Consider the following 12887-nt stretch of genomic DNA (forward strand, 5'->3'; position numbering starts at 1 on the left):
AAGAAGGAAACTGTGGGTAGCTAACAAGGAGCAGTAAACAATCCAAAGGATCAGACATTTGATGTTGGAAAGTGGCACTTCATTTCTTTGGAATATAGGTGGGCTGAATGTCCTGAGAACCCATTTCGAACAAAATACAGCAAGTCCCCTACATAGGAACGAGTTCTGTTCCTAGAGCACATTCATAAGTCCAATTGTTCATAAGTCCAACAAAGTTAGCCTAGGTACCCAACTAACACAATCAGCTACGTAGTACTGTACTGTAATAGGGTTATAATACTTTTCACACAAATAATACACACACACAAAAAAAAAAACACAAAAAATAAAGAAAACGGGGCTTCCCTGGTGGCGCAGTGGCTGAGAATCTGCCTGCTAATGCAGGGGACACGGGTTCGAGCCCTGGTCTGGGAGGATCCCACATGCCGCGGAGCAACTAGGCCCATGAGCCACAACTCCAGCCTGCGCGTCTGGAGCCTGTGCTCTGCAACAAGAGAAGCCATGATAGTGAGAGGCCCGCGCACCGCGATGAAGAGTGGCCCCCCGCTTGCCACAACTAGAGAAAGCCCTCGCACAGAAACGAAGACCCAACACAGCAAAAATTAATTAATTAATTAATAAACTCCTATCCCCAACATAAAAAAATAAAAAATAAATAAAACATTTTTATTCTTACAGTACAGTACCTTGAAAAGTACAGTAGTACAGCACAACAGCTGGCACGGGCACATCTTTGAAAGTTCGCAATGTAGGGGACTTACTGTAATGAGTTCACATTGTAGGAGAAGTCATAAAATGATCTAGTTTCTTAGATTCGAATAGATAGATTGATTCTATCCTAATGATGGTCCCTCCCCGGCCCACCCACTCTGGTCTGCAGCTGAGTAACTGACACCGAGCATTATCCCCTTCAAATTTCCTGGGAAGCAGAAAGTAGCTCCTCAGTGGTTACAGTGCATGAAACTCAATCAAGTGAGGGGAAACATCAACCATGCACGTGTCTGCATCCCTTGGCTTCCCTGTGGCTGGTGGGATAACCTGAGCCCGGGCTGGTCCTGCTCCAGCTCCGCGCCTCCGCCAGCGCTGTGAGCCTCCCTCTGCTGGTCCCAGGCTCGTTAGCTAAAAGCTGCGGAGTTTGGAGTGTGTACTGCTGAGCTCTGTTCATATTTAAAGATGTGTGATTCACGCACAGCTGAGATGGAAGGTTTTCCTGGGGGAGACTCTGCCAGCCCCAGGTAACCGAGAGGAGGCTACATTTCTATTATTCAGGTTACCCTCACCTCCAGAGCACATGTGATACTGTAATGTGACATCTGTGCGTTTCTTTTCCTTCAACTCTTGGGCAAGCCCTGGGAAGTAGCCAAACATTTCTGTCCCCATCTTTTATGGTTAAGGAAATTACACCAAATCACAGAGCAGTGGAACAGCAGGGCAGAGAAATGCGATCCTTCTGTTCATTGTTCGTTATAGGATGCTTTTTTTGAGTGACCTCAGGAAACACCCTGAATATCGAAGTGAGTATTTCATTCAGCGAGATGGCCTGAGTGACAACTAGAACCATGGGTAACTAGCTAGCATTGTGTGGTCAGGACTAGCCGATTTGGTGTTAACAACAGTCCCACAAGGAAAGGCTGAGGGTGGGGCTGGAAATGAGGTGGGGGAGAAAGTGATGGAAGCACAATAGTTTGAACCATTTTTTAAGGGGACTCAACAAAAGTCTTTAGAAAGCTGGTTAAGGAATCATTCTTTACCAGGGGGCGGGTCCCACGTGGAAACTTCATTCTTTTCAATCTGTTTTCCTGCATCGTGCCCCACAAATGTGGAATGCTGAGAAGCAGTGTGTACAGCTTCTTCAAGACCCTGGGTTTATCCTCAGATGTTTGCAGAGAGGGGCTGCAGGCTGCTCCAGTGGGAACCTCCAAAAGGGGCGCCTCAGAACCTTGGGCTGATCACGTTGCCCTGAAGGACAGCACTTTGTGGAGTGGGTTCCTACAGGCTACACGCAGGCTGATCTCCCAACTAGCGGGTACATTTATTTTACAGTAGGAGATGTGTGTGTGGTGTCCTCCCTCTCAGAGGACGGATCTGCTTGGAAACAGCAACACAATTCAGAATTAAAGTTTATAGAGTGAGCATATACCCAGAAAAAGGAAGGAAGGAAGGAAAGAGGGAGGGAGGAAGAGAAAGAAAGAAAAAGAAAAGGAGCGAGGAGAAACGGAATGAAGATAAAAGCAAGGTGCAAGAAGTTAAGACAGTGGGTTGAGCTCAGCCCCCCACCCGGCGCCCTGCTCCCTCCCCCTCCCCTCCCCCTCCCCCATAGGCACTTTGCCCTGTTCTTAGGATTAGAACACACAGGCTCACAACCTCTTTGCTTTCTTCTTTTTTTCAATGTTCTTTATTGACCCCCAGAATCTTCTCCAATGAGTTACTTTGTTCAGCATTAGCTATGGTTAATATTTCCCTGAGAAGGCAAAGATTTCCCAGGTCTTTTCCGTGTCATACATTATCTCTCAGGGTGCCCTGTTGCCCGGGAAGATTTCTACAGATGGCTAGTCCTGTCTGTTTTATGTCAGTTCATATTAATCTCCATTTCAGAAACTTCCATCTCAGAGATCAGTGTTTTTCAGTCTCTTTCCCCATCAGTCGTATGGGGGTGTCACCTTAGAGGAGGCCCAAATATGCCCCCTAAGCAGGGATCTCACTTAGTCTATCAACAGACCTATTTTCACGTTCAATGTCTTGGTGTGTTTCGTGGGCCCTAATTTCCAATGGATGTCAGTTACAATATTGACAATTAAAACCCATGCAGAAATCAGTGTCTTTGTTTTCGCTGTCTTCCAGTGTCATCTTGCATTACAACATATAAGAAGACACCACCTCCAGTCCCACCCAGAACTACCACGAAACCTTTCATTTCTATCACAGCCCAGAGTAGCACAGAGTCGGCCCAGGACGCCTACATGGATGGACAGGGCCAGCGAGGGGATATTATCAGCCAGTCTGGACTGAGCAACTCCACGGAGAGCCTGGACAGTATGAAGGCTCTGACAGCCGCCATCGAAGCCGCCAATGCCCAGATCCACGGCCCAGCAAGTCAACACATGGGCAACAATGCTGCCACCATCACCACCACCGCCGCCGCCATGGCCACCGTCACTGCAGAGGACAGGAAGAAGGACCACTTCAAGAAGAATCGATGCCTGTCCATTGGGATACAGGTAACAGCCTCCCTTTCTGCCCTTTGAAATAGGAGCCCAGGGAGTTCCCTGGTGGTCTAGGGGTTAGGACTCGGCGCTTTCACTGTCACGGCCTGGGTTCAATCCCTGGTTAGGGAACTGAGGTCCCACAAGCTAAGTGCCTCAGCCAAAAAAATAAATAAATTTGTTAAAAAAAAAAATAAGAACCCCAAATGAAGAAATGTACCCCCCCCCTTTTTTTTTCCAGAAGATTCACTATCTTGCCATTTTGGATGATGTAGCTATTGTAGCACCAGACTTTCAAATTACTGGCTCTGGACTCCTGTATGTTGTGAAGTGTGATTTTAAAAAATTACGAAGGTGTTTTGTCTATAGACATTATCAGCATTTTTCCCCCAAAAAAATTCCAATCTTTTAAAATTGAAGAATAGTTGATTAGCAGCTTTTATTTTTGTTCTCGAGATTGAATGTGGTGAGACAAGGGGAGGATAATTAAACAAACATGAACACAATCAAACATAAAGTGTCCTCAATTCCTAATGCACATTTTGATTCTCAAAAAAGGAGTGGGCATCCAAGAACAACGTGGATGATTGGATGGTGTTACAGTGTGTTCAACGCTATTGAGTAACCATACGAGAACAAAAACATGAACCACTTCTCACAGACATGGGAGTGATGGCCAGTGAGACCAAAGGGAAGGAGAGTGTGGAAAGCAATAACTCCCATCACAGCATCATGAGGAAAGAATGTGCACCAGGGTCAGCGTAATTGTGGGCTATTTAATCATGCATTTCATTAAAAAGGTAGATACTTCGGCAGGCTTCTCAGTTTAGTTCTCTGTTTTCTGTTGCCCAGTGATAACATCAAACTGATTCTTGGTTGTTAGATGGGTTCAGCTTGGCTTACCCTGCTAGAAATTTCCTCCCATCCATGGAGAAGAGCCATTCTTTCCCCCCATTTTTGTTGTGCTGTACCGTTCTGCAGGTGCCCTTTGAATAATAACTTCCTGACGTGGTGGCCCATAAATCTATCCACGCTGAACCAACTCTAAGGCACGTCTAAGCACCAGGCGTGGGGTACATTTTCACAACGATGATGGATGTTCACCATCCATTCTGCAGGGTCCACTTTGAAAGGACAATTAAACCTTCTCTGGTAGCAATGAGTCAAATGCTTTTTTATAACCAACAGGTTACCATGGCACAACTTGTCAAGTTTCCTAAAAGAACTTGTAGCATGGGTGCTTGAGACCCAGCAGGAGGCCCCGGGCCTGAAGCCAGCCTCCACCCACCCTCACCCCAACCCCAGTCCCAGGAGTTAATTCCCTCCCACCGCCCAGAGGATTTCAAGGGGTGGGGAAGAGCAGAGGCCGGTCTTCTGTGTCCCAGGCAAATTATTAAATCTTCCTGAGACTGTTTTCTCATCGAGCCCACGTAGGATTATTTGAAGGAGGGAGTTTACAAAATCCAGCTTTGTGTAAGGCTTTCAGTTTGGGATGATGAAAAATTTCTGGGGCTGGATAGTGCTGATGGTAGCACACTAATGGGAATGTACTTAATGCCACTGGAACTGTACACTTAAAAAGGGTTAAATGGAGAATTTTATGTCTGTTTCACCATAATTTTTTTAAAATTCCACCTTTCTTATCTGGCACATAATTGGCATCCAGTAATGTTAGTTTTCTTCTACTTCCTTAATGTTTAAATTTTTTTCTTTATTTTACATTATTTTTTCAATAGATAATATATTGCTATGGCTCAAAATTCAAAAGCTATAAAAAGACATACAGTGACCAGCCTCTCTCCCCCTGCTATTCAATAGCCAGTCAGTTCTCCTTTCCAGAGAAAATCAATAGAACCAATATTTGAATCTCCCTGCAGGGATATTTTGCACATATTCAAGCAAATATATATTTATTCCCCTTTTTACCCAGATAGTAGCAGCATATACCTCACACTAGTCTATATCTTGCCTTTTTTCACTTAACAATGTATTTTAAAGGTAATTATCTGTCTTACTGTTCATTTTATTTAAAAGTTTCTATCTATCTTAATCACCTCCCAGGTCTGCTGGTTGGTTAGGTTACTCTCTAAATAATTCTTAGAATAAAGCATTCCTATACTATATGACATCCAACTTATATTATTATTATTTTTACCCAGTAAGACGGAACTACTCTGAAATTCACAACTGATGTTGGGGGGAAAGTCTTTGTTTCAGAGACCACCCTGCTTCTTGAATATGTGGATACTTTAGTGAGCTAAAGAATTGTTCTTACTCTTCCTCCAATCATTGTTCACAGCTATAGAAATTATATGAGAGCACTGCGATCGTTATATGGTTGCCTCATTTGGCCTCTACAGCAGCCCTAGGGCATAGGTGGTGTTATTATCTCTCCCCCAGAAGTGAGAACCCAAGGTCACACATCTTATGTTGACAAAGCCTAGATTGTACCTTGACATCGAATGTGACCACATTATGCTGCTTCTTTGATGGAGAATAATAAGTAAATTTAAATTTAGGATACAAAATAGTCATCAAATTTCATTACACTGTAATCTAATTTAAATCCTAATCCCCCAAATATGTGATACTAGGACCTTGGGCTCTTTCTCACAGTTTACCTTTTTAGGGTCAGAGTTTTCAAGCCTTTCCCAACATTTTAAATTTAATGTATATCTAACAGTGAATATTATAATTATTTACTTTACAGCCTGTGTGAACTTAGGCCAATTACTTAATGGTTTCCTCATCTGGAAAATGAGAATAATAATAGTTGCTATTGCATCGGGTACTTTATATGTTATAATAAAAACTGATGGATAGGGACTTCCCTGGTGGTGCAGTGGTAAGAATCTGCCTGTCAATGAAGGGGATACGGGTTCAATCCCTGGTCCGGGAAGATCCCACAAGCCGCGGAGCAAGTAAGCCCGTGCGCCACAACTACTGAGCCCGTGCTCTAGAGTCCATGAGCCACAACTACTGAGTCCACAAGCCACAACTACTGAGCCCGCGTGCCACAACTACTGAAGCCCGTGCACCTAGAGCCCGTGCTCTGCAACAAGAAAAGCCACTGCAATGAGAAGCCTGTGCACCACAACGAAGAGTAGCCCCTGCTCACCGCAACTAGAGAAAGCCCGCGTGCAGCAATGAAGACCCAATGCAGCCAAAAAATAAATAAATAAAATTAAAAACAAAAAACTGATGGATACAATATATGTAAAGTTCAAAGCATAGTGCCTGGCATATTAAGGGCTCAATAAATATTAGGTTTGATTGTTATTATTAGTATTATCCTCCTTTAAATTTTTGATTAGCCAAAAACACTAAAATTACATCATCGGCCGTGGGCTTTCTCAATTTTTTTCAGGACAGAGATTTAATTAACCCTACAACATATTTAAAATTTTTGAATGTCTCTTCATAAATTTAAGTAGATTACCCTACATACTATATAAGAGAGGTGACATTTGTCAATATTTGGATCTAACTAAGGGGATTAAAGTCAGAGAGATAAATTTACCTGCAACGACTAAAGCTTAAGAAGATGACAACGCTTTGATGCAAATAAGCCGTGAGTTTGGACAGGTGGGGCGAGCCTGGAACAGAGTACAACGTCCTTCATCCTCGGACCCCTGCTTCCTTTCTTTCTCCCTTTCCCGGTGCATTGAGCACCACAGTTCTTAAGGGGAATATCTATCGTGCATCTTTCGAAAAAACTGCATTGGGTAATTTTGAAACTACCCCAAAGTGTAAGGCTGCAGCATCGTACTTTGGCTGACATCCTGAGCATTTTTAATTTCCATGAGTGTAGCCATACGGAATCGGTTAGAATCCCATTCAGGAAAAAGGAAGCCGTGCTCGTTTCTCACACAGAGGCAGTTTCATACACCAAATTGGTTCTACAGTAATGGGATGGCTGAGAGAGCAGAAAGGGATGTAGTAAGAGGTCACCCTTGGACTAGGGGAGAAGGGGAAAGACGGGGTTACCAAAATTCAGGCACTCAGAGGAGAGGCCAGTATAGCCCATCCCAGACCACTGAGGCGAGCACGGCCGGCTGGTGCCAGGACTTGCAAGGGCTGGCGCTCGCGCTGTTGGGCTGCGAAAGGGCTGGGGTTGGAGACACAGCTGCCAGCAGAAGGTGGAAACAGGAAGGAAGCCCCCTTCCCTCCTCCGACCTTCCTTGGTTAGAACCTAATTGGAGGCCAGCGAGCAAGGAAGCCTGGGAAATGTAGTCTTCGGAGCCCTGGCCCCTGTGCCACAGAGCAGCTGGGTAGAGAAGGTGGGCTTGGGGCTTCCAGACAGTAACTAAGTCACCAGAATGAGGCACTTTGTCCGATTAATAAATAAATGTGCTATTTCCCTCAATGAGCACATGCATTCAAAAGCCCGTGACGGATGTGGTGAACATATGATCTTGGTTCACGTGTTCTTCTAGTGGGAGCAACTCACAGCACTAAATATGATTCTAGAATATTTAAAAATATGTATTTTTATATAATATGTCACCAAAACTCACATCAACTACTTTTTCTGGTGCTTTTTCTGGTGTTCTAGTCCTGGGTGAGTGGGGGAAGGATATGGATAAATGAATAAATGGAAAGCTATTCAATATTTCTATATGGGAATACTCCAAAGTGTAAAGATGGCAATTCTCTCAAAATTCATACAAATATTTATAGAAATTTCAATGAAAATTCCTATGTGATTTTTATCACTTAGTCGAGACTGGGGGGAGGGTTTTGACAATGTGATGTTAAAGTTTATTTAGAAGAAGTTAATACCCCAAAATACCCTAGAGGTTTGGGGGTTTTTAATGAGTAAAATTTATTTTTTATTTAAATTTTTTATACAAATTTTAAATGTTACTTTCTTTCCATTTATAGTTATCACAAGATATTGGCTGTATTCCCCATGTTGTACAATACATCCTTGTGCCCATCTTACACGCAAGAGCCTGGGCCTCCCCCTCCCCCACCCCTATATTGCCCCTCCCTCCCTCACCACTGGTAACCACTAACTGGTTCTCTATTATCTGTGAGACTGTTTCTTTTTTGTTCTACTCACTACTTTGTTGTATCTTTTAGATTCCACATATAAGTAGTATCATACAGTATTTGTCTTTCTCTGTCTGACTTATTTCACTTAGCTTACTGCCCTCCAAGTCCATCCATGTTGCTGCAAATGGCAAATTTTCATTCTTTTTAATGGCTGAGTAATATTCCATTGTATATATGTACTACATCTTCTTTATCCATTCATCTGTTGATGGACACTTAAGTTGCTGGAGTTTTTAAATTACATTTAAAAAAAAGAATTACAGGGACTTTCCTGGTGGAGCAGTGGTTAAGAATCCACCTGCCAATGCAGGGGACACAGGTTCAAGCCCTGGTCCAGGAAGATCCCACATGCCACAGAGCAACTAAGCCTATGCACCACAATTACTGAGCCTGCACTCTAGAGCCCACGAGCCACAACTACTGAACCCGCGAGCCACAACTACTGAAGCCTGCCCACCTAGAGCCCATGCTCTGCAACAAGAGAAGCCACCACAACAAAAAGCCTGCGTGCCACAACGAAGACCCAATGCAGCCAAAAATAAATAAATAAAATAAATAAATTTATTTTTTAAAAAAAGGATTACAAGAGGAAACTTGTCACAGAAAATATCAAGATTTATTACAAACTTATATCAGGAAAAAAAGAGAAGAAGGAGCAATAAGACCAATAGATCAATAGACCCAAAACACGCTTTTATATATGAGAATGTTTGGGTAAATATATATGGGTAAAATTTGGTATAAGATAAAGTTGGCATCTCAAACCAAAGAGATGAATTAGTTAATAAAAAGAGCCAGGTCAATTGATGATTCATGTGCAGAAAAAATATTAAATTTCTGTATCTTCTACACAAACATTTCAGGATAGTGGATTTAAGAACTAAATATGAAAAAAAAAATGAAAGCATAAAAACAAATATAAGAGAACTTTTGGTCTTTCCCAACCATAAAAACTAGATTGGCTACATAAGATTCTCTACAATGAAGGACAAAATTTAAAAGACAAATGATAAACTGGGAAAAAATATTTACAGTATATATAGCCAAGAAAGTGTTTAAGGGTCATAAGATACAAAGAGATCCTATAAAGAAGAAAATAAACAACTCAGTAAGAAAAAAACCCCACAATAACTAGCAAAGGATATAAATAGGCAATTTACAGATAAAAATACAAGAGGCTAATAGATATTTTTCACCTGTGATATTAGCAAAAATTTTAAAGTTTGCCAATATTTAATATTGGTGAACATTTGGAAAATGGATATTCCCATACACTGATAAATGCTTTGAAGAGCAGTTTGTCAATATTCCTTACAGTTGAATATGCTCAGTACTTCCATCTAACATTTCTACTCCTAAGAATTTTTCTCATACAATATTTGCAGAATTGTTCTAAAGATACATATGAAATATTAATTATAATACTAACTGTAATAACAGCAGAGAGAAAATTACCCTGATGCCCACGTTGCTTACATAACCATTAAAAGGAGTATTTATGTAGCCAACAGAAGGATTGAGTTAGAGCTATATTTACTAACATGATAAAATGTCCAAAAGATAGCAGTGTTAATGAATAAAGCAAATTGCACACAAAAAATATATACTATAATCTCATCTGTGTAAATTTAGTATTAATAATCATTTTTATATATAATATATTCTACATATGTTAAAAGATGGTCAAATATGCATCAAAGGATTGACAGTGCTTCGTGGGGAACTTTTGCTTTCTACATTATATACTTCTGTGTTTTAGTTTTATACAACTTATGTTAAATTGCTTTCTATTTAGAAAAAAATAATTTATTAAAAACATAGAGAAAAAAGAGGAATAAATCTAACTGCTCTGAATAGTCATAAAATTTATTTCAAATTTGGGTTGGGCCTAGTCTGTCACATAAGCTATCAGTTATATACAGATACATTTTCTATATGAACTATAATATATGCATAGCTATTTAGAAACTATGGAGTGATATCCAAAGCCAATTCCTTAATTTAAGGGGAAAAAAAAATGAAGATGCTCTATAGTTATATTAATAAGGTTAATACCTAAACCTCCTAATGTCAACAATTCTAACTACAATAAATGAAATTTCTTCCTTCTTTTGCACTTTGTTATCTGAAAATTCAAAACTTTCAACAACACAATCCCATGAGGTGCTCCCTTCTAATACAGGGCTCACAGGTAAGTGCATCCTCACAAATCCATGCAGGAATCACAGACATTTATTAGGCACTTTGGAAATGAACAAAACTGCATTTTACTAAGATCAGCAGAGTCAAAGTGCATTATAATGAAGTTGCTCATCAAACACATAAACGTTGAACAAAAAGGTTATAAATCACAAAACATTCCAATAATATTATAGAGGTTTCTAATGAAATGTGACTTTGTTTTTCAAGCAAGATGACTAAAATAGAGCACCTCTACTTTTGGTTATTTCTTCAGGTGGATGATGCTGAAGAACCTAACAAAACAGGGGAAAATAAAGCACCCAGTAAGTTCCAGTCCATAGGAGTGCAAGTAGAAGAAGAGAAATGGTGAGTCCACATGCATTTGTCCCCTTTCGTCTTGATGTTGGCAAGTATGGCACAAGTATTTTTTCCCTGTGATAAACCTTCAAAATTCAGTGTTATTTCCCATGAACTTCCGGGAGCATTCAGAGGGTGAGCCTGAGTCAATACTAGCTGATTCCTTCCTCTACTTTAATACTGGAGACCACTCCATTTAAATGTTAGCTAGAATAGTAGTGTTGGGGCCCAAAATATGCTTCCATGGCATGTTGATTATTTTGAATTAAAACTACTTAAGAAACAATCAACGCAAGAGGGATACTTTTACCCTCCTCTCTGTCTCCCTGAAAGCAGGAAATAAATTTCCCATGTGAAAAGTGCTCTCCTCGTCCTGGGAGGTAGAAAGACACCATTATCACCAGAGATAGGGGACTCAGGGCTGAGAAGCCTGTATACTTGTTACTTCTTTACTAATTTACTACCTAAGCCCAAACTTTGCTTAAATTCCTTACTAATTAAACACCCAAAGCTAAGTTTCTTTGTCCTGTCAATCCCTCTCATATTTATTGCTTCTTTGTCTAAAAAATATGAAATCTATCTGCTTTGGCCACTTCTTAGGTCCCATTTCTATGCGACCTCTATGTGCACACAAATTAAATGGGTTTCTTTTTCTCCAGTCCACAGGACACAATCTGTTCTTGTGTCTATTTTATGATTGGTCCAGCCACAGGAACTCAAAAGGAGAAAAGGGGAAATTTCCCCTCCCTGACAGTAGAATAAGTGGATCCCACTCACACACACATAAACACTGTGTGGAGTACTGCTGTGTTGCCAAACTATTCCTCTTCAAAAAACCGTCGCATTTTTGACTATAGACTTTTTAAGAGAAGAGGACTTATCTTATTGGTATTTTTATTTCTACAGCTTAATAGTGTCTCATGTTTAGCATGTGCTCAATGAGTGATGAATGAATGAACGAACAAATGAGGAGTAGGAAGGGGAGAAGACTCCCTGTCACTATCCAGAATCACCAGTTTCTTTAGATTGTTCTTTAAGATAAGCTTACTTTAGTCTTAGTGTCTAGAAGTAGGAAATTTAGAGTTTGAGAAGATCACAGAATCCAGAAGCTGGAAAGGACTTCTGAGGTCAGTACATTCATTTTATAAATGAGAATTCAATCTGGAGAGGTATGTGAGTTTCCCAGTCAAACTGTGAGGACCATGATGGATGGAACTATGTTTTATTGATAGTAATACCCCCAGCTTCCAGACTGTGCTTTTCATATACTAAGTATGTAGTGAATGTTGGCTGAATGAAGTAAATCTGCAGTTATAGTGGGAGAAAGAACCCTATATTCTAAATCAGGATATCATTTCAACTTTGCCACTAACTTTTTATGTGTTAATAAGAAGAAATCAGTTGGATGTCATCCATCCATCCGTTCATCACCCATCCATTCAATAAACATCTATGGAATGTCTCCTATATACAAGGCCGCATGTAACATAAACTTAAAATCTGAGAATAAGTCATGCATCACTTCATGGAATGGGTCCTATTTGACAGCCTCCTGTTATTGACACTGCCTTTGTATCTAAAAGGTTTTCAATATACATATATATAACATTTTGATGCTACTATATCTGTTATAATTATACAATGCTGGAAGCCCAGAAAATTGGTACAACCCTAATGTGGAAACTAATATGACAAAAATTAGCAATAATTATACAACTATCCAAATCCATTGACCCAGTAATTCCATTCATGGGGCTATCCTGAATGAAATCACTCAGTGAAAGGGAAAAAATTGTGGAACATTACCTATCATTGTAAAAGAAAAATGTCAAGCAATAAGAGAATGCTTTTGTAAATTATAGCATGTCACCAGGATAGACTATTATACAGCTATTAAATGTGATTATAAAGAAGATGTGGAAACATGGGAGAAATTCCCATGATAGGATGTTAAGTGAAAAAGAGGACAAATACCCACATATAATATTCACAAAGAACAAGGACTGAAATGTAATCTGTAAAAATGGTAGGTTTAGGAGTGATTTTTTTTTCTTTTACTCTAAAATGTTTACTTATTGTATCTACTTC

General features: G+C 40.3%; 1 protein-coding gene across 12 annotated transcripts in view; it reads left to right on the plus strand.

Annotated features, from left to right (window-relative positions):
• Positions 1-12887, plus strand: part of DLGAP1 (DLG associated protein 1) — a 328135-nt gene that overhangs the window by 267596 nt on the left and 47652 nt on the right. For 10 of the 12 annotated variants that reach the window (XM_060119712.1, XM_060119713.1, XM_060119714.1 and 7 more), the window contains 2 exons: positions 2842-3218; positions 10717-10808. In XM_060119712.1, coding sequence (XP_059975695.1) covers positions 2842-3218; positions 10717-10808 — 469 coding nt within the window. The remainder of the gene's footprint in view (positions 1-2841; positions 3219-10716; positions 10809-12887) is intronic. The other 2 variants (XM_060119723.1, XM_060119724.1) reach the window with 1 other exon arrangement.

This window comes from Mesoplodon densirostris, chromosome 15 (genome assembly GCF_025265405.1).
Source record: "Mesoplodon densirostris isolate mMesDen1 chromosome 15, mMesDen1 primary haplotype, whole genome shotgun sequence".
NCBI lineage: Eukaryota > Metazoa > Chordata > Mammalia > Artiodactyla > Ziphiidae > Mesoplodon > Mesoplodon densirostris.